General features: G+C 45.1%; 1 protein-coding gene across 2 annotated transcripts in view; it reads right to left on the bottom strand.

Annotated features, from left to right (window-relative positions):
* The window catches only part of SELENOS (selenoprotein S), a 145,530-nt gene that overhangs the window by 60,226 nt on the left and 64,495 nt on the right, over positions 1 to 20,809 (bottom strand). For both annotated transcript variants that reach the window (XM_078683099.1, XM_078683100.1), the window contains exon 2: positions 12,427 to 12,552. In XM_078683099.1, coding sequence (XP_078539225.1) covers positions 12,427 to 12,552 — 126 coding nt within the window. The remainder of the gene's footprint in view (positions 1 to 12,426; positions 12,553 to 20,809) is intronic.

The following is a 20,809-nucleotide window of genomic DNA, read 5'->3' as shown; positions in this document are numbered from 1 at the left end:
CTACGGGAGGCCTGGCATCCTGCCAGGCTGGTTTCCGCCCTAAACACTCTACCGAGTCTGTGGTGGTGTCGGTCCTAAACACCCTCAGGGAGGGTCGGGACCAAAATAAACATCAAGCCCTGGTGCTCCTCGACCTCTCCGCCGCTTTCGATACGGTGGACCATTCCATCTTGCTTTCACGTATCGGAGCGGCGGGAATCGGAGGGTCAGCACTAGTGTGGCTCTCGTCCTTCCTGCGGGATCGCACACAGGCGGTCCGGTTGGGAGAGTTCACGGCAGACCCTGTTAAGATCACTTGTGGTGTTCCCCAAGGTTCCTCTCTTTCCCCTTTATTGTTTAATCTTTACATCTATCCTCTGATCTTTGCACTCCAACAGCGGGAGGTCGCGGTGTATAACTATGCGGACGACCTCCAGCTGGTCTTTGACCTTTCTTCTTCCCCTCACGCTATCTCCAATTTTCAGTCTATTATGATTTTTATCAGGGACTGGATGAGCCACAATCATCTGAAGCTCAATCCGGATAAAACCGAGCTGGTGCTTACTGGTGGCTCCCCCAGTCCCTGGAACTCTTCTTTTTGGCCCCTCACTCTCGGTACCTCCCCCCTTCCTTCTTCTACGGTAAAAACATTGGGCATAAAAATTAACCACCAGCTCACTCTTCACTCACAGGTTGGTGCTGTTGTCTCTTCTTGTTTTCTTATGCTTCGAACTATCCGCACTGTTTCCCGTTTCTTTTCCCCTCTGGCACTTAAACTCATTATGTCTGCCTTGGTCATCTCCCGGCTAGACTATGCCAATGCCCTCTACAACGGCATTCCGGCATACAGCCTCCGTAAACTCCAGCTTGTGCAGAACCAAGCAGCTCGGCTGGTGTATGGCCTTCCCCGGTTCCATCATGCTACACCTCTGTTGAAGGAACTGCACTGGCTGCCAGTCCGGCAGCGTTCGCTTTTTAAGATGGGGTGCATGGTCTTTCAGGCACGACTAGGAATGGCCCCGGCCTTCATTTCCTCTCTTCTAACCAACTACGTTCCTGTCAGACACCTTCGTTCGTCGGATCAGGCCCTACTGCAAGTCCCCCGTTTTACCAGGAAAAAATGGGGAGGTTCCAACTTCTCCTATCTGGCTCCGGTATTCTGGAACTCCCTGCCGGATCACCTCCGAAATTTAAAACAATATTCCCTTTTTCGTAAGGGACTGAAAACTTTTCTGTTTACTCAGGCCTTCCCACTCTAATTGTTCCCATCCCTGTTTTATTGCATGCCGCTAAAGCGCCAAGAAACCGTAATGGTGTACGTTGCGCTATACAAGCCTTTTAAATTCAAATTCAAATTGGCAGCGTGAGTCTAGCGCCCGTTCCGTGGGTTCATTAGAATCCAATGATGGGAAGCCTGAAAGGGAGGGGGAGGGGATGGACCATGAGGACAGGGGGCTGAGGTTGGGAGGAAGCGGGGGGAAAAAGGGAGGCAAGAAGGCTACGGACTTACCGACACTGGTGGGGAAACAGTCGGCAGGGAAGGCGACCGGTCAGTTGATCCAGAGATGGGCCTGTGCAGTCGATCCAAGATGGGATCGGCAATCGAGAAGTGAATCTGGAAAGGCAAGGGGAACCGGGTCAGTGGGTGGATCGGTCAGGAAAAAAGAGGGGTTTAGGTTGTGGAGGCACGAAAGGAGAGCAGGATGTACCTCCGAGTGGCGCAGGTCTCAGCAGGAAAATGAATCCGAGCTTGTGTTGCCTGGGGAACGGCAGCCCAAGCCGGAAGAACAATTATGGTTGGTTAGGGGGCGGGGCAAGGTGACGCAGGGGGAACGGCCGAGTCATGGCAGATCTGGTGGGTTGACAGGGAGGAGCCGAGTCATTAGTGAATGGGAGGAGGATCTCAGTAAAAAACAATCGGGCCAGTGTATAGAGGGCAATAGGGAATGAAACAACAGAATGCCTATTGTGAGACATTTGAATGACTATTGTGAGACATGCGTGTTCATGTTAAACAAGTGGAGTACAAATCGCATCACTCGAGAGCAATTTAGGTGATAGCAGAAGCAGTCAAGTAAATAGTAACACAGTAAAAACGGTAAGAGACAACGTAAACATAGAGGCAATCATGTTAACAGTAACACCGGCAAAGCAATAATATAGACAACATGAACAGTCATAGTTGTGCAAGAGGAGGTCACATCAGAGTTGGTAGTAACAGGAGTACAAAGCATTAGTAGAGCGGGATGAAAGGAACAAGGGGCACAGCGAAAGGAGTGAGTTAGATGGTAATAGTACTGTTCCATTCATCGATCGTATTTAAGCCGTGGTTGACAGAGTCGCATAGTGTCATCCACTTACATTCGCATCTGTTCAGCAGTGATTTTATGTCACCACCCCTGGAGGGGAGTCTGACCTGCTCAACCACTTGCCACTTAATGTCCGTGTCCCTGTGGTTCTCCACTAGGTAGTGAGAGACCAGTGGGGCAGTTGTCACTTTGCAATTTATCCTGCTTTTGATGGGTTGGGTGGTTTGGCCTATGTAGATCAAGGGGCAGGGACATTGAATGGCATAGATCACATTGTGAGATCTGCAGTTGGTGTGGGTTTTCAGGGTATGGGTTCTGTCACCGAAGACAAATACTTCGGTATTGTGGTAATGTCGCAGACAGAACAATTTTGGCATTTGAAATGGCCCACTACAGGTGGGAGTCCCCATGCGGCAGTGATCGTGTGGTTCTCTGTACTCTGTTCGGGCCATGTGATGGCATGTACCAGGTGAGACGCTAAGTTATCTCCGCGTTGGTAGGAGAAGAGAGGTTCTTCCTTGAAAGCATCAAATGGACGTAGTATGGACCCGTTTTTTCGGATAATTTTAGCCACTTTGTTGCTGCTTGGGCTAAATCTCGAGACGAATGGGATCCTCTTCATTGGGTGTTTGTTATGAGGAGTCAGTAGATGTTCTCTATGGCTGTACCAAGCTCTCTTGCGAGCCCTCGAGATGAGTTTTTTGGGGTACCCTCTGTTGATTAATTTATTGGCCAGTACTTCAGCTTCCCGGAAGTAGTCTTTCCTCCACTTGCAATTCCTTCTGATGCGGAGGAATTGGCCATACGGTAATCCATCTCTCAACCCTCGTGGGTGGTAGCTTGAGTATTGTAGGAGCGTGTTCCTTTCAGTAGGTTTTCTGAAGAGGCAAGTACCCAGTTTGCCATCCTCTACATGTATCTATATGTCCAGAAAGGGTAGATCGTTGTTTCTGTCATCACACGTAAATCGTAGATGTTCTTGTGAATGGTTTAGCCAGTGCATGAAAGAGGCGAGGTCCTCTTTGGTTCCTTTCCATAGTAGCAGAATGCCGTCTATGTAGCGGCGCCACAGACTGATGTGGTTGATGAAAGGGTTGAGGGTATGGAGGATGTGTGTTTGTTCCATGCTGTGCACAAAGAGGATGGCAAAATTTAGGGCAAAACAAGCGCCCATGGATACCCTCTTGATCTGTAAGTAAAAAGTTTTACGGTAGAGGAAATAGTTGTTTTGTAGGGCAATCTTAAGGAGATCCATAATAAACTCAGTGGGTATCTTGGTTGGTCTAGGTCTTTCAAGTAGAAGGGATTTGATCACCTGTAAACCATCAACGTGGGGGATGTTGGTATATAAGGACTCGATGTCCAGTCCTGCCATGAGTTCTGTTTCAATGTCAAATGGTTGATCCTCGATAGTGTTGATGAGGTCTGTGGTGTCTTTGATGAAAGTATCAGTCAAAGGGACAAATTCTTTTAGAATGGCGTCGATGTATTTCCCTATTGGTTCCAGGATAGAACAACACCCCGAGACTATGGGGCGCCCAGGTGGGTTCAATACATCCTTGTGGATTTTAGGGAGGACGTAGATGACAGGAGTGCGAGGATGGGGATTATTCAGAAACAAGAATTCCTGGTGTGTTATGATGTCTTTGGATTCTGCATCTTGGGTCACTTTTAGTATTTTCAGTTTGATGTTTAGGAGGGGATCCTTGTGGAGTTCGCTATGGTAGGGCGGAGCAAACTGCTTTGGTTTTTTGAAAGAGAGAGCAGGAAACCTGCTCTCTCTTTCAAAAATCAAAGCGGATTGCTTTTCTGCATGGGGAGCAGCATGTTAGCTGCTCCCAAAGCAGAAAAGCAATGCAGGCTCCCGCAGGAAGCGGGGAGCCGGCAGGGACTGTGGGGGGTTTGGGGACCCCCCCCCCCCACGGGCCCCAACGAGGAGGACCAGGCCCCAGGGGATGGGGTTCCCGGGGCCAGAAGTGGCCCGGGAGGGGGGCCATGCGGCCCACTCCCGCCTGCCGCCCCCCCCCCCCAAAAAAAATGGCTGGCCCCGGGGGAATGGGGTCCCCGGGGCCAAAAGTGGCCACAGGACAGGGGCACAGCAGCCCCCTCCTAATTAAAAAAAAATGTTAAAAAAAGGCCCATGCCCCGGGGGACGGGGTCCCCGGGGCAGAGTATGGTCTTGGGAGGTGGGGCCACGCGGCCCCTTTCCTTATTATTGTTTTTTTAATTAAAAACTGGGGGCAGGCCCTGGGGGATGGGGTCCCCAGGGCCCCCCAAAAAAAGGAAAAGGGGGGGCTACACAGCCCCCCTCCTTAAAAGTAATTATTTTTTTTTAAACAGGATCGGGAGGAGGCCACGCCCCATCCCTGCACCCCCTGGCGCGTTTGCAGAGGGGGAACTAATGCCCCTTGGATACTGGGGGTCCCTGGGGGCCAACTAGCCCACCAGGAGCCTCCAGTATGGGCCAGGGGGCTGCATTGCAGAGAGGTGTAAAAAGGGGCGTGGCCTCAGAACACCTCTCTGCAACGCAGCCCCCTTGCGCATACTGGAGGTTCCTGGTGGGCTAGTTGGCCCCCAGGTACCCCAAGTATGCAAGGGGAATTAGTTCCACCTCTGCAAATGCGCCAGGAAGATGCGTTGCAGAGAGGTGTAAAAAGGGGAGTGGCCTCATTACACCTCTCTGCAACGCAGCCCCCTGGCGCATACTGGAGGTTCCTGGTGGGCTAGTTGGCTCCCAGGGACCCCCAGTATGCAAGGGGACTTAATCCCCCAATGTTTGCGCAGTGGTGAAGGTAGGGGGCGGGGCTTGAGGTGATACATGTGCAAACATGCCCAGTGGCGCATTTTAAGTTGGGGAATTAATTCCTCTTCAATCCGGAGGTCCCCTAGGGGCCAACTAGTCCAACAGGTACCTCCAGTAAGTGCCACGGAGCTGCGTTGCAGAGTGTTGTAAAAAGGGGGCGTGCCCTCTGAACACCTCTCTGCCACGCAGCTCCCTGGCGCATACTGGAGGTACCTGGTGGGCTAGTTGGCTCACAGGGGACCTCAGGATTGAAGAGTAATTAATTCCCCAACCTAAAAACGCGCCACAGGGCGTGTTTGCACACATGTCACCTCAGGCCCCGCCCCCTTTCTTCACTATTGAGCAAAATATTCCTCTAAAAACAGTCGAAATACGAATTCCGATTTACTCACCTGTTATCACAAGAGACGTCAGTGCGGCATCTTTGAGCCCAGTACGGACCCTGAAAAGTAAATCTAAGCGTACTTACCAGTAACTTGTATTTCTTTCAATAGAAATCTATTGTGTGGTTTTCACCAGAAAAGTTTCAAGTGTCTATTTTTGAAACGTACAAATATTCCTTTAAAATCAGCCAAACGGCGAAATCCGATTTACTCACCTGTTATCAGGAGAGACCTTAGTGCTGCATCTTTCAGCTCACTACTGTTCCTGATAAGTAATTCTAACCACATTTACAATAACTTGAATTTCCTTCCATAGGCTAACATTGACTGGTTTCACTTGGAAATTCTTCTAAGTGTGGAGTTTTGGAACTTTAATAAAATTCCACTAAAATCATTCGAACTACGAATTCAGAGTTACTCACCTGTTATCAGGAGAGACCTTAGGGCTGCATCTTTCAGCTCACTACTTTTCCTGAAAATTAATTTTACCCGTACTTACCAGTAACTTGAATTTCCTTCCATAGGATATCATTGCCTGCTATGTAAAATATATATATATATAAATTAAAAAAATATAAAATAAAAAAAATTACAATTTCAATATTTTTAAAAACTTCTCAATTTATATTAAAAATATATAATGTAATTGAAAAAATAAAATATCTAAAAAAAAAACTTTTAAACAATGTAGTAAATCAGTATAAAAAAATATAATAATACATTTAAAAATTAACATTTACAAAACCTTTGAAATTCACTGAAAAAAAAAATAGGTTTCAGCCACGTTATAGTTAGGAATTAGCATTTACAAAAACCTTAGAAATTCACTGAAAAAAACCATAGGTTTCACACGTTAGTTGGCTGGACATTTCACTCATACAAAACCATTGAAATTCCCCGTTATAGTTAGTTCAGCTAACTATAACTTGCGCATCCGCAATGCACTGCTGATGACGTCACATATTACATCACTCATGACATGGTCAGTGACATCACTAATGAAATCACTGATGACATCATCCTTGTGAAAGAGTGGCAGACCTCTCACCCTAATATAACCTTTGATACACACATTAAAAAATAGAAACTAACATTTTCAAAAAAATGGAGATACCAATACCAGTTACAACAACCTATTCAGTAATTCCAACATCTACATCCACTCATTCACCAACAGTTCTATAGTCACTCATACATGTACTCACTCATCATATATACTCATACACCTATACATCCTGTTACACACCGATACTCATCCATAGAGTTACTCACACACATACTCAAACATGCAAATAAACTATCAAACATCAATTTACTTGCATATACAGCTATACACACACCACTACACTTACTTCTACAGAAACGTACACATACGTACTCTCTTAAACTATCACTTATAGAAACACATACTTATTTATACAGGAACTCTTCCAATCTCTCACTCTCACATATACGCACGTATATACATCAATACTCACATATACTAGTTTAAAACATATGTAGTTACTCATAAAGATACTATTGAGACAGTCATTCACTCACTAACACACCCATACACACACTCATCCACCCATACAGTCCTGCACACATGCGGTCTTCAAAACACATACAAACAGTGAGTCAGTCATTCATGCATCTGTGCGCTAAGTAATACCCCCACCAAACCATACAGACAATCTTTCTGATACGGAAAAATCCAACTAATAACCCATATAGACACTCATGTAGCTACTCACCAACCCATGCAGCCACTTATACATAAAGTGAGACACTGATACAGATATTTACATATTTAAACATTACTCGCTAATACATGTATTCACTAAGATACACTTAAGTCAGTTATACAATCAATTTTACAAAAAACATCCATTTAGACACTTATTTACCCATTTATTCTTCCATCGACCTTTAGATATACATATATAAAAAATATTTATTTTTCAGAAAGACACACATTCACTGGATGATGTCATCAGTGATGTCATGAGTGATGTCATGAGTGATGTCACTGACCATGTCATGAGTGGTGCAATATGTGAAGTCATCAGCAGTGCATTGTGGGCGCGCGAGTTATAGTTAGCTGAACTAACTAGAACGGGGGAATTTCAATGGTTTTGTATGAGTGAAAATGCCCAGCTCACTAGAACATGTGTGAAACCTATGGTTTTTTCAGTGAATTTCTAAGGTTTTTTAAATGCTAATTCCTAACTATAACTTGGCTGAAACCTATGGTTTTTTCATTGAATATATATATATATATATATATATAGGGCATTTTTAGGTCTCGCCTGTCGATGCGCATGCGCATCGAGCAAGCGAGACTATAGGGGCTCATCCAGACTTTATCTAACTTGCAAGGAATCGTGGCGATTCCTTGCAGTGCCCGTGACTTTTAAGCTCAATGCGCATGTGCATTGAGCTTAAAAGCGCGTGCACAGCCGCCCGCATTCCTCCGACACCTTTGAAGTGAAGCTTAGCTTCACTTCAAAGGCCCGGTTCTTCACACCCACATGCCGCTCTGCCCTGCTCCGCCCCCTCCCCTGAGTCATCCTGCCTGCCCCTTCCCGCCGTGTCGCATTTCTCCTCCCCCCTCCCCTCTCTTCCCTCCGTCTTGTTCTTCTTGCTCACTTGTCACTCTTTGCCCCTTACTTCTATCCCTTCCTTTCTATTCCCTCTCTGAACCTCCTTCTATGCCCATCTCCTGTTCCTTTCTTTTCTCCAACATTTGCCACGTCTGCTTTCCTCGTCTCCCCACACGTTTGCCTCCCTTTACCTCTGTTTCCTTAGCTCCTCGTTTCTCCCGCCTACTCTCACATCTTTCTCTTTTCTTTCTACCCTCTCGCCCCCACTTCTCTTCGTGCTCATCTGTTCTCCACACATTTCTCTCACTTAATTCATCAGTCATTCTCTCTTTGTTTGCGTGCAATGACAGCAAAACTGTGGAAAAAGGCAGTTTTACCAGAAATACAAGTTCCACTACTGAACACTGGAACGTACGTACTACAACAAATATGACCCTACTTCATAAATCAAACATAGTAATGGAACAGAAAAAAAATCACAAATACTTAGCAGTCCGTTCACATGCACCATCTGTTTCGTTGCCTGAAGTGGGCATTAACTATTAGAATGTATGTTATACTGAACAGTTAGAACGCTCTCCTTTGCCCCTTAAAACAAATGAAAATCAAACGTTCTTAGCAACAAAACTCGCATCTCGTCGATTTATTTTTATTTTTAGCGGAACAGGCAAACGCAACCCGTTTAGTTTTTTTTATCGTTCACAAAAGGCTATTTTTCTTTTTCGTTTCCTCCTTTGACCTTTTCGTCTCGTTTCTCCTCAGTTCCGGACTGTCTATTTTTTTTTTTTAACAATCGCTTTTATCCTCCTCTCACAATTAAAGAGTCGAACAAACAATGCGCAGTTAATGTCAGGCGGCCTTTTATTTTTCGTTTATTTGTGTGGGTATGAGTTTCATGGGGTGCTCCCACGCTGCAGGTGGGGGGCAATTAGCGCCCATCACCTTCTGCAGTAGGCGCTCGAAAATAGATGTGCCCCTCCTCCCCGCAGACCCCCAGCAATTAAGGCGCAGCCATTTACCAGAAAATCAAACGGTGCCGGAGAAGGTTTGTGTTATTTATGGAACCCCGCGATTGTTTTTATAAAAGCGGGTGTGACCGGCTGTCTTTACTCGCTGAGTCACTGACGTCACTCATATAGCGCCCACTTAGGACCAAACCGCCTCTTCGCTCACAAAATTTACTGAGTTAAAAAAAATATTCCAACAGCAGCTGAATGCTAGAAATTGTGTATTAAATATGTTACGCCTGTTTATTTGTGTCGTGTTCATTATGCACTTTTAAATACAATGTAGGAGTGTGGATTAAGATTCTGTATTTCTGTAAGAGTTTCGAAGAGTTGGGCTGTAAGTGTTCGTAGGTCTTTAAAACTAGGTGACCACTTTTATTTAATACACTTGCGAATTAAATGATGTCGTTTTTTAATCTGGTATTGATCATTTACTTAAGTATGTTATAAATTTGAAAAATTTGTAGAAGTTTTAATTATTAAGATTATGAGATCCCTATAAATTGGCAAATGGATTTTGGTTGGTGCTGGAATGTTTGAGGAATATGATACCCTTGAACGACCAGTCCGGTCAGTCCAAGTAATTACTATCAATATTTATCTTTTTGTTGAACCAGAGGGAAGTCAGGGTGGAGTTTTCAAGTTTTATTTTTGCGTGGGCATCAATGTAAAACTGCACCTTTAGAGTTGAAGATGATGTTTGTAGAGGGGGAATGTTTAGTGTGTTCATTGTTAGGAATGATGATGTGTTGAAGTCGTTCGTGGAGTCAGAGGTCAAAGTGTATGGGATCGGAGAGACTTATTTATGAAAAACAGTTCCCCTACCTTTTGTGATAGTACAACCGACCCGGTACGGTAATTCCGATAGTTTACATGCTTCAGCTGAGAGTCAGACAATGATTCTACTTTGCTCTGAAACCCAGGGAGGGGCAGAGAGCTAAACAAGCCTACTTGCTAGGACTCCTACCAGACGTTTTCTGGAAGCGAAGTGGTCCCTACCCTCACTCACCCTCACTCACCCTCACCCCCTCACCCTCACTCACCCTCACTCACACTCACCCTCACCCTCACCCACACTCACCCTCACCCTCACACAGTGCAATAGTTCTCAGACCATTTCAGTTAGAGCTTTTAGAAATGTTTATGGCTTTTTTTATTTGTAATACTTTAGCATTGGCTACAGGAAACAAAAATGCTAAACATTTACAAAAAAAACCCATAAACAATTCTAAAAGCACTAACTCTAATGGTGCGAGACCTATTGCATTTCCAATGCTTGTTAGGGTTTACGGTGGGAGAGGGTATTTAGGTGACAAGGGTAATTTTAGGGTTTAGGGGGGTTGGTAAGGGTATTTGAGTAGCATGGGTATTTTGAAGGTGCGTAAAGGCAGTTGGGTGGTAAGGGGGTTTAGGGTGGGGAAGACTATTTGGGTGGCAAGGGGGTTTTTAGGGTGGGTAGGCTTACTGGGCGATAAGGGTATATATACCACGGCAGGCCTTCATGTGATCAAAACCACGTTTGAGCAGTGGAAACACATTATGCTAGGCACTGGCCTGGAGTAGACTGTGCTAATTTTTGTTCTGAAACAAAGTACTTCTATATTCAACAACAAATGCCTAGTGGTCTGTACCCGAGGTCTCATCAAGGGGAGAAAAAAAAATTATATATACATATATATATATATCCACATATATATATATATATATATATATATATATATATATATATATATATATATATATATATATATCCAGTCTGAAACGAGTTAGGCAGAACATAATAATATGAGGGACCACGCTGACTTTGCTTCTTGTCTTATAGAATGGAAGTTACCCATCAAGTGTGGCTTTTTATGTTAAACGGTAGTCCGGCCTTGAAGCGCACCACCGCCTAGGATGTAATGGCGGGTCTCTGGCTTTGTAACGACGAAGCTAGCAGAGAGACCACCAGGATATGTAATTTGCAAGTAAAGGGAGCGATGGACTGTCAGCCTATTAGAGGTCAGTTATTTTACTAATTTGAGTGGCATCATTAAGTGAATAAGATAAGGGACTACCAGTCCCACCATGCAATGTGCTTTATTTTACAACTCACCTGATGATAATTAAAGGAGATATAACAAACCGACTGGTAACCCGGATTGGTTATTTAACACTGACGCTTTGCCTGTGAACAAGGACTATACCAGTTTGAAACGCGTTAGGCAGAACATAATAATATGATGGAACACGCTAACTTTCCTTGCTGTCTTATATAACGGAAGTTACCCAGTGAAGGGTGTGCTTTGTTGAGGACAAGTGTGGCTATATATATATCACATATATGAGAGAGAGAGAGATATACACAGATCTGTACAACATATATACACATAGGCTTTATACTTACCTGCAAAACAAATATTCATAGTAAAGGCAGACGTGGTAAATGCAGATGGTTGGAAAGGCACATGTATGGTAATGACATGCATGGTTTCGTAATACATGAATTCATTAGGGATGCGGTCCGAATTTTTTTACTCATTGTGCTGCACATTTGGGACTCACCATTTTCCTCTGTGAAAGTCATTTTCTGTACCGTTTGCCTTTATGATAATTGATTACCCTGTATCCTAGCTAAGCTACATTTAATTATCCTGTATTGTAATATTACATGTTTCTAATAAATCATTGTAAATATCTAATCCCGCCCAAGAATTCACTTATTGTGACAGTCCTTTCCAATCTCACATTATTTTTGATACTCTGAGTCACACCATATCTTGAAACACATGTGTTATTTAGGTGTGTTGTCTCAGGTGTAAGATTTGAGGGGTATCCTACGCCACTTGACTTTAGGTTATGCCAACCAGATGTCTGTTTAACTCTCCTTGCTGATTCCAGGCACTCACTAGAATACCTTAATGGGGAGGGGACTGGAGGGTTGAAGGGGGAAGTCTGAATCATACATTAAGCTGGACAATCCTTGAAGAAGGGGTTGTATGAAGCTTCTTTGCAGCCTTTTATAATTTATCTTCCACCATTCTGGCATAAGTACTTACACTTTGCCACCATGGGACAGCATTCTCTTAGGTAAAAGGAGTGAGTGCCCACAGCAGACCGGTGCTTAGCTGTGGGAAGTCTTGCAGATGAAAAATTATGGTACCTACACTCAAGGAAAATATTTAAATGCCCCAAACCTGCTCCATCCCAACAGCTCTAACAGAGAATTGATACAGTTGGCCAGGGCGTATGCTTGATGAATTGGTAAACGTTACAATTAGCAAATATACAAAGAAAACCATATCCCAAATTATGTTTCTGCATGCAAATAACACAGCGCACAAGACAAATGTTTTCTTTAAGACAAGTGTCAGGACAAACCTCCCGTTACCACAGGTGCAGTTGATCTTATGTGGCGTATTCTCCCAGACAGCTTCTGAACGACCAAATACAGAGCAATGCAGAGGAAAAAGATGTACCAGCCATATTCAGTAAACACCCAGCCCACTGGAAAAAAAAAAAATGTTGTCAAAGACAGCTCTACAGTTCACTTTGTACATCATGAAATATCAGTTATGCTTTGGAAGGCAGAGAAAACGGTTTTCTTTTGTTGGAGTAATCGGTGTGCCGAATAATTTTCCTCAGTTCTTCACTTTCCAACCGGTTTGTTCATATGTCTGCATTATTAGGCCTCACCTACAGTCAAGTTTAGCTGGCTGTTAGCAAACAGATCTACCTTATCCAATATAGACCGAGGGTGGGCTTTGTGTCCACCCCTTGCTCTTGATTCAGAGTATTTCTTTGCTAATTTTATCTTTCCAACCCAAGGAGCGTTACAGTCTTACTATGTTCCGATTGGATGACTTGCATCCTTCCGCTGCGGATATAAGAACTTGCATTTCAGTGCCTGAGAGACTATTTTGTCTCCATGTCAATTTTTGTTGTCCCTGCTTCTTTCCCGCCCATGCTCTTTATTTTTAATAAGGCGACCCCCAGCCCATACTTGACCTCTAGACCTGTGTCGCTCTGAAAGCAGTCTGTCACTGTATTGGAGGGCTGCAATCAATCGCGTTTCAGCATTGTGTAGAAATCATCAGAACTTTCGGCATAGTGTCCCACTCAGCACCATCTTGCAGCTCGAGTCACAACAAATTGTGATTAATGTTGTGGATTTGACAAAATCTTAATTAAAATGGAAGTGAAATAATGTAGTAAAACCAACAGAAGCGATTTCGAAACAACAGATCGAAAGAGAATTATGAATTGGAGCAACTCTAAATGTGTACAGTCCTTGGAAAGTTACCAGTTGTCATGAAACACATGTTGGCCAAAAGTATCAAACATAAAAACAAATACATTTTGAAGAACACTCATTAACAAAAATCTCTATTCTACTGCATTAGCCAAAAGGCAACAATCTAGGACAATAATGCTTCCTTCACCAACAGTAAGCTAAATGTGCTCAATAGTGGAAACAAGGATGTATGTTATCTAGTGGCTTCCATTAAAGAACAATTAAAATGTGTACCTGCTCTTCTCTGTAGTAGCATCCCTGCATGCTCTGCATTCCCTATGTAATCTTGTCATGAGTGTTACTGTCCTTAGGAAGCATCTCTCCTCTCTGATGTAGAATGTTCAAGGGTAGATGTCAATGTAAAGAATGTAAATCTATACAATTTCGGTAGGTATGGGAAACGAGGCCCTGGGGTAAAACAATGTGTTCAAGATCACGCACTGTGACTAAGTCAGGGAACCGTGATCAGAGCTCAAAGCAAGCCACAATTCCCCGCCTAAGAACACTCGACCACATCTCCTCCTAAGTACTGGATCCCTGGCCTTTGGAAAAAACAAGAGATTTTCAACATGCTGGTGCTCTGACAAAGCTGCTAAGAACATCCAAACACATGTTCTCCAACAGCTTCAACTTTAACATGACCCTGTAACCCTCTGCCCGAGCGAGAGTGCTACTCAAACACCTCTAAATACAATTATTGCTTGAGCTTTTAAACATGGTATTTGGGTTATGTGTAATGCAACGTTGACGAGTCCGACCGTTTCACATGACTAGATCATAATAAAGAACCTGGGCTACATAATAGAAAAGTTCTGTGGAATTGAGTATGTGCTGTTGAGATCTACACGTTCCAGGTTTGAAGAACAGCGGCAAATACAACTTTTCATCCTTACAAAGTGTATAATGTTGAATCAAATGGCAAGAGTAACACCGGTTTTGCAGCGTTATAACACAGCATACTTTAGTAGCCAGCACAACATATACAGGAATTGTGCCTACGAGAGACCGATTGGCTTTGTCAATGTTTTTAAGCATGTTGCACGGCTACACAAGCTGCTATGCAACATGGCTTAAAGTAAAAAAGAAAAAAAACTGCTATAACATGGCCAGCATGGACCGCGGCACAACGCTGCTGTGCAATACGTATAAAAACAGCTTGGGGTGTGGGGAGGGGGGGCAAGCAACAAAATGGAGGAAGTTCAGGGGTGGGAAAGAAGTTAGAGCGGGAGGAGGGCAGAGGGGATAACACATTTTAAAAAACAACAAACATCGGACAGCGGGTGGAGGGCAGGAGGAAGGGGGAACAAAACGCACAACGATAGGAAGGCTGGGGCAGGGAACAAACCCCGATAATGGGAAGAGGGAGCGTGATTTGGGGGTGGGGGGATGTACATTCCCATGCATTTTTATAGAGTAGATGGCAAAAAAGTTTTTTAAAAAATATTTTAAAAAGAGCCTGGAGCAGCAGTGCGTAGCCAGTGGAACACTAATCGTAAACAGGAAGCTGTGCTAGGTCAATGCTCCACGGCAGGGTCAGAAGCACTATGAAGAATGCAGGAGGAGGTGGGCAGCCAGCAGGAAACAGGAGATGTGGCCTGTAAGCAGCAAGGAAACAAGAGTGACGTTTAAGCCAACCAACAATAAGTATTAGTAAGTAATGGTTGGGCTCTAAGGCAGTTTTTAAAGCTTTTCTTGAGAAGAATAGCTTTCACAGACAGTGCATGCATGCTGTAGGTAAAACCTAAATGGGTTATCGTTTTGACATTCATACTCCAAATAAACACAGCAATAAAACAGGTATCTGAAATGATTCTTAGACAAGACTGCTGTAGTTTTAACTTATTTTGATAATTTATTTTAATCTTATTGTGCTTTAGCAAAGTAAAAGATTATGGTGAAAAGACTTAGCAAAAAACTAAGGGGCAGATTTACAAGGAACTGACGCATCTGCACCGATGCGTCAGTTTACTTGCGCCAGTGCCTAATGTCCTTGTGCCACCATGGATGCGATGCACTTACAATACAGTGCTCCATGGCGCAAGGATTAACAGATGCCCAAAAGTGACGCACTGCTGCAGTTGCTCATGAAAGTGGCGCAACTCCAGCAATGCGCTACAACAGATAGAGGAGTCCAATTCAGAAAGTCATGCATTATTCCTTACGCCTGGTCTGAGCAGGCATAGGGGTTTTGACGCAGTGAAGGCGTAGAGTGATGCAATGAAATGTTGTAAATCTCACTGCGTCAGTTCTACATGGCTGTTTGGGTGAGAATGTCCACCCTGCATACATTATACCTGATGCAGGTATAATGTGACGCAGGGCTTTACAACGTGACGCATCTCCCTAGATGAGTCAAGTTGTAAATTGGCCACATTGTTTGCACCGCCGTTGCATCAAAAAAAGTGACACAATGGCGGCACAAAGGTCTTGTAAATCTGCAGCACATTTTCTTCAAAAATGGCTAGATAAACCAAAGGTCTATTCGAACTATATACAGAAAAGCCTTTGCTAAGATAGCACCCTGGGCGGAGAGAAAGTTGGCGCCCTTGCTGATGCCAGTGAATTAAATGAGGTAGCAGGGGGTCCCTTTTGTGTTCACTGGTCAGTACTTGGCTAAGCAGTGACAGACTCCTAAATAAATCAATCAAACAGTACATTTATAGAGCATGCTACTCACCCGTGAGGGTCTCAAGGCGCTGAGGTGAGGGGGGTGCTGCTACTGCTCGAATAGCCAGGTCTTGAGGTGTTTCCTGAAGGTGAGGTGGTCCTGGGTCAGCCGTAGGTGGGTGGGTAGGGAGTTCCACGTCTTGGCAGCCAGGTAAGAGAATGATTTTCCTCCGGAGGTGGTTCTGTGAATCCGTGGTACGCTGGCTAGGCTGGCGGTACAGAGCTGGCGGGTTGGGGTGTGGAACGTGAGGCGGCTGTTGAGGTATTCGGGGCCAGTGTTGGGAGCGCCTTGTGTGCGTGGGTGAAGAGCCTGAAGGTGATCCTTTTGCTGACGGGAAGCCAGTGCAGTTCTCTCAGGTGGGCAGATATGTGGCTGTGGCTGTGGATGTCAAGGACAAGTCGTGCGGATGCGTTCTGTATGCGCTGGAGCCTCTTCTGAAGTTTGGCTGTGGTTCCTGCGTAGAGGGCGTTCCTGTAGTCCAGTCGGCTGGTGACAAGGGCCTGGGTGACCATCTTTCTGGTCTCGGTAGGGATCCACCGGAAGTTCTTTCGGAGCATGCGCAGGGTGTTGAAGCATGAGGATGAGATGGCGTTGACTTGCTTGGTCATCGTGAGGGAGGAGTCCAGGATGAATCCCAGGTTGCGTGCGTGGTTCGTGGGTGTCGGCGCGTGCCCAGTGCTGTGTGCCACCAGGAGTCGTCCCAGGCAGATGGGGATGGTCCGAGGATGAGGACCTCCGTCTTGTCTGAGTTCAGTTTGAGACAGCTGAGTTTCATCCATTCCGCGACGTTTTTCATTCCTTCCTGGAGGTTGGATTTGGCAGTGGCTGGGTCTTTGGCGAGCGAGAGTATCAGCTGGGTGTCGTCTGCGTATGAGATGATGTTGAGGTTGTGTTTGCGTGCGATGGCGGTGAGGGAGCTCATGTAGCTATTGAAGAGGGTTGGGCTGAGCGAAGAGCCTTGGGGTAGGCCGCAGATGATCTCGGTGGCCGCTGAGTGGAAGGGAGGAAGGTGGACTCTCTGGGTTCGGTTGGAGAGGAATGAGGTGATTCAGTCCAGGGAATTATCTTGGATCCCGGCCTTGTGGAGGCGGGTTATTAGGGTGCGGTGGCAGACTGTATCAAAGGCGGCTGAGAGGTCTAGGAGGATGAGAGCCGTTGTTTCCCCGTTGTCAAGCAGGGTCCTGATGTCGTCAGAGGCTGCGATGAGGGCGGTCTCGGTGCTGTGGTTGGCTCGAAATCCGGACTGGGATGGGTCGAGGGAGCAATTTGCCTTGAGGAAAACGGTCAGCTGTATATTGACGGTCTTCTCGATGATTTTAGCAGGGAAGGGAAGAAGAGAGATGGGGCGGAAGTTCTTGAGGTCTTTAGGGTCCGCCGTGGGTTTCTTCAGTATGGCGTTGATCTCAGCGTTCTTCCAGCTTTCTGGGAAGGTGGCGGACGTGAGGGAGTTGTTTATGACGTTCCGGAGGTGGGGTGCGATGATTGAGTCGGCTTTGTTGAAGATGTGGTGAGGGCATGGGTCGGAAGGAGAGCCAGAGTGGATTGAATTCATAACGTGGATGGTGTCTTCAGTGCTGATGGGAGTCCAGTTGCTGAGGGTGGTTGTCGGGGGCGTTGATTCAGTGGTTGGGGGTGGAGTCTGAGCGCCGAAGCTGTTGTGTAGGTCGGCGATCTTGCTGTGAAAGAACGTGGCGAGGGAGTTGCAGAGGTCTTGTGACGGTGTGATGTCGTTGCTGTTGGCGCTGGGATTGGAGAGCTCTTTAACGATGAAGAGTTCCTCGCTGTTGTGTATGTTGTTGTCCAGCCGCTCTTTGAACAATGACTTTTTGGTGGTGCGGATCAGCTGGTGGTGTTTGCGAGTCGCGTTTTTGAGGGCTGTCAGGTTTTCTGTCGTCTGTTCGTGGCGCTAGGTCTTCGAGGGTTCGGCAGGATTTCTTCGATTCTTTGAGGTCGTTGGTGAACCATGCGGCTTTCCTGTTGCCGGGCTTGCCTGGGGGGTTCTTCTGTGGTGCAAGGGTGTCGGCGCAGTTGATGATCCACTGTGTGAGGTTGCGGGCTGCGTCGTTGGTGTCCGTGGTGTTGATTGGTGGGTTCTGGCTCAGTGATGTGGTTAGCTGGTCTGTGGTGACTTTGCTCCAACATCTGCGGGGGATCTGTTGCGGGTGGTGTTGGGATGTGGTCTTCTTGTAGGTGAAATGGATGCAGCTGTGGTCGGTCCAGTATAAATATCTCTGGGCCTCCCCCAGCTCACCTAAATCACTGATACACCTAAATCACTGATAGCTTAGCTGCCTAAGGATGGTTTTGTTGGTGTTTGTCTAAAAGGGTGAGAGGATGAAGGAAGGGCAAGGAAGGGGGCTAATGGGGTGTTAATTAAGGCTTAAAACTACTTTAAACTGGCATATCAGACAGAAACGAGAACACGAGGACAAGAACAAGGCTGGATGGAGCAAGATGACATGGATGCTGCTGTTGGCATGACCTTAACGTACACAGCTCCGTGAGACCATCAAAATATTGGTGCCTGGGCCAGCTGTCCATGCTAAAAGCCGGCCTTCAGTAACATTCTTTACGATCTTCTTTATACCGACTGTTTTGATGCATTTCCTTCCTACCCACGCCTCCGGCTTCATTGTACTTATTTTAGGGATTGCAGATGCGCACGAGCAGCGTGTTTACCGGAGCAATGCAAATCATGTGCTGTCAATTTATGTAGCACATGCTGCTGCCTTAAAGCTCTTTGGCTGCTAAAAAAAAAAAAAGCAGTTGTTGGTCACTCAACTCAATCCTATTTGCTTTGGAAGGATGAAAGGCTGAGTCGTTCCTTCTGTATATTGACAGAGTATCTGCGGGTTATTCGTAGAGAGCCAGCTCCATGTTGTTTACCGGCGAGGTCGCTTTAAAACAATAGTTCAACAGAAACTTAGCGCCGTAGTCACGTTAAATTAAGTACGCGATATAGTCCAAGTCGGTTGTCTTTATGAGTCATCCGGCTTTATGTCATTTGAATCCTTAAAAGATAAATATGGCTTAGAACATAGGGACTTTTTTAAATACTTACAGGAGAGGGACTATATCATGAAAAAGGTGGGGGGAAGGGTGGTTTTGCAGAAAAATGAGTTAATAGAATCTGTGGCCGAGTTTAGTAATGTTAAAATCGGGGTAATATATAATAATTTAACCACTGGCTTTCCAGATGATATGGATAAAAACATACTCAAATGGCAGAACAAACTTGGGATATCAAGTTTAGGTATCCAAAACTCATTCCATATGTCTCAATCGCTACTGATGTCCTCGAAGCTACATGCCCAATTTTACAAAACTTTTTTCTCTTTATATCATACATCTTATCAACTAGCTAAATGGGGTACTGGCAAAGGGACCTTCTGCCCCAGATGTATGATGCCAGAAGTAGACTAAATACATATGTTCTCTACATGTGGGGCATTATGCACTATTAGACGCGAGATATCTACCTTTCTCTCTGAAATACTGGAGACACAAATAGATATTACAACAGCAGAAATTATTTTGGGGCTAGACAATTTGAACCATCCGGACAACAAAGGGTTTTCTTTTTGTCTCTATGGCAGTGTTTCGAATCTGTCTAGCATCTATGTGGCTAGATAATGCTCCAACATCCTTTCAACAATGGCGGGCTCGATTATTTTCGACCTATAGCTTGGAGAAAGCAATATATAGTAGGAAAGGTTTAAAAAAAAAAAAAAGTCTAGAAATCTGGTACCCACTAATGCATTGGATGGAAGGTCTAGGATAGACGGTTTTATGTATTTCTTTATTTATTTCTTTATTGTAATTATTAAGTGTCTTGTTTTTCTGGATCTAATTACTTGCTATGTTTAGTTTATTTGTTGTTAGTTGATATGGATACTGATATCATTAAATAAAAGCCTGTATCTGGGAGTGGGTGGAGGGTGGGGGGGGGTTGTCTCAAAAAACAAAAAATATGGAAACCTACTGTAATTTCTGCAATAAAGAATTGTTAAAAAAAAAAAAAAGTACGCGAAAATACCATGGGGGCACTTGTCTCTGTAAACGTGATAACAAGTTTTCTATAGATACTATCGGACCTGGAAAAATTATTATTAGATAATTAAGCAACTTACTATTTATAGCACATGCACAGCAGTGACCAGGGCCGGCCATTGCTAAAATAGCCCCTGGTCGTGGGCGGAGAGAAATTTGGAGCCCTTGCTGATGGAAATTACTTAAATGAGGCAGCAGGGGGAGCGGGTGGGCGGGGGGCATTTTTTGTTCACTGGTCAGTACCTGGCTGAGCAGGTACTGGCCCCTGAACACAAACATCCCCGGACCTCACCCACCTCCCACAGCTCACCTAAATCACCGATAGCCAAGCCTGCAGACAATGGTTTTGTGGATATGTGCCAGCAGGGGTCAGAGGGTGAAGGGAGGGCAGAGAAGGGGGCTAAAGGGGTGTAAAAAAAGCACCGCCCTCCATATTATAACAAAGCACTAAAACCAGTTTAAATCATATTGAAATCATGTAGAAACGAGCAGGCAGGGACAAGGCTGCAGCACGGTGAGAAGGGCGCTGCTGTAGGCATAACCTTAATGCACACAGCTCCTTGCGCTTCAGAAAATTGGTGGCCTGGACCCAGCTCGCCCATGCTAAACGCAGTCTCTGTGGTCACAGACGGGACAAGGCAAGAGTTTCAACTCAATGCAGGGCAGCTTTATGCAAGAAAACAGGTTACATGATGTACATAGATCAACACTGCCATCTTGTGGACTAAGGATTGAAGTGGAATGAAACTGAC

This window comes from Lissotriton helveticus, chromosome 3_1 (genome assembly GCF_964261635.1).
Source record: "Lissotriton helveticus chromosome 3_1, aLisHel1.1, whole genome shotgun sequence".
In the NCBI taxonomy this organism is placed as follows: domain Eukaryota; kingdom Metazoa; phylum Chordata; class Amphibia; order Caudata; family Salamandridae; genus Lissotriton; species Lissotriton helveticus.
The sequence above is the reverse complement of the archived record's forward strand: the minus strand, read 5'-3'. Positions and strand labels throughout refer to the sequence as shown.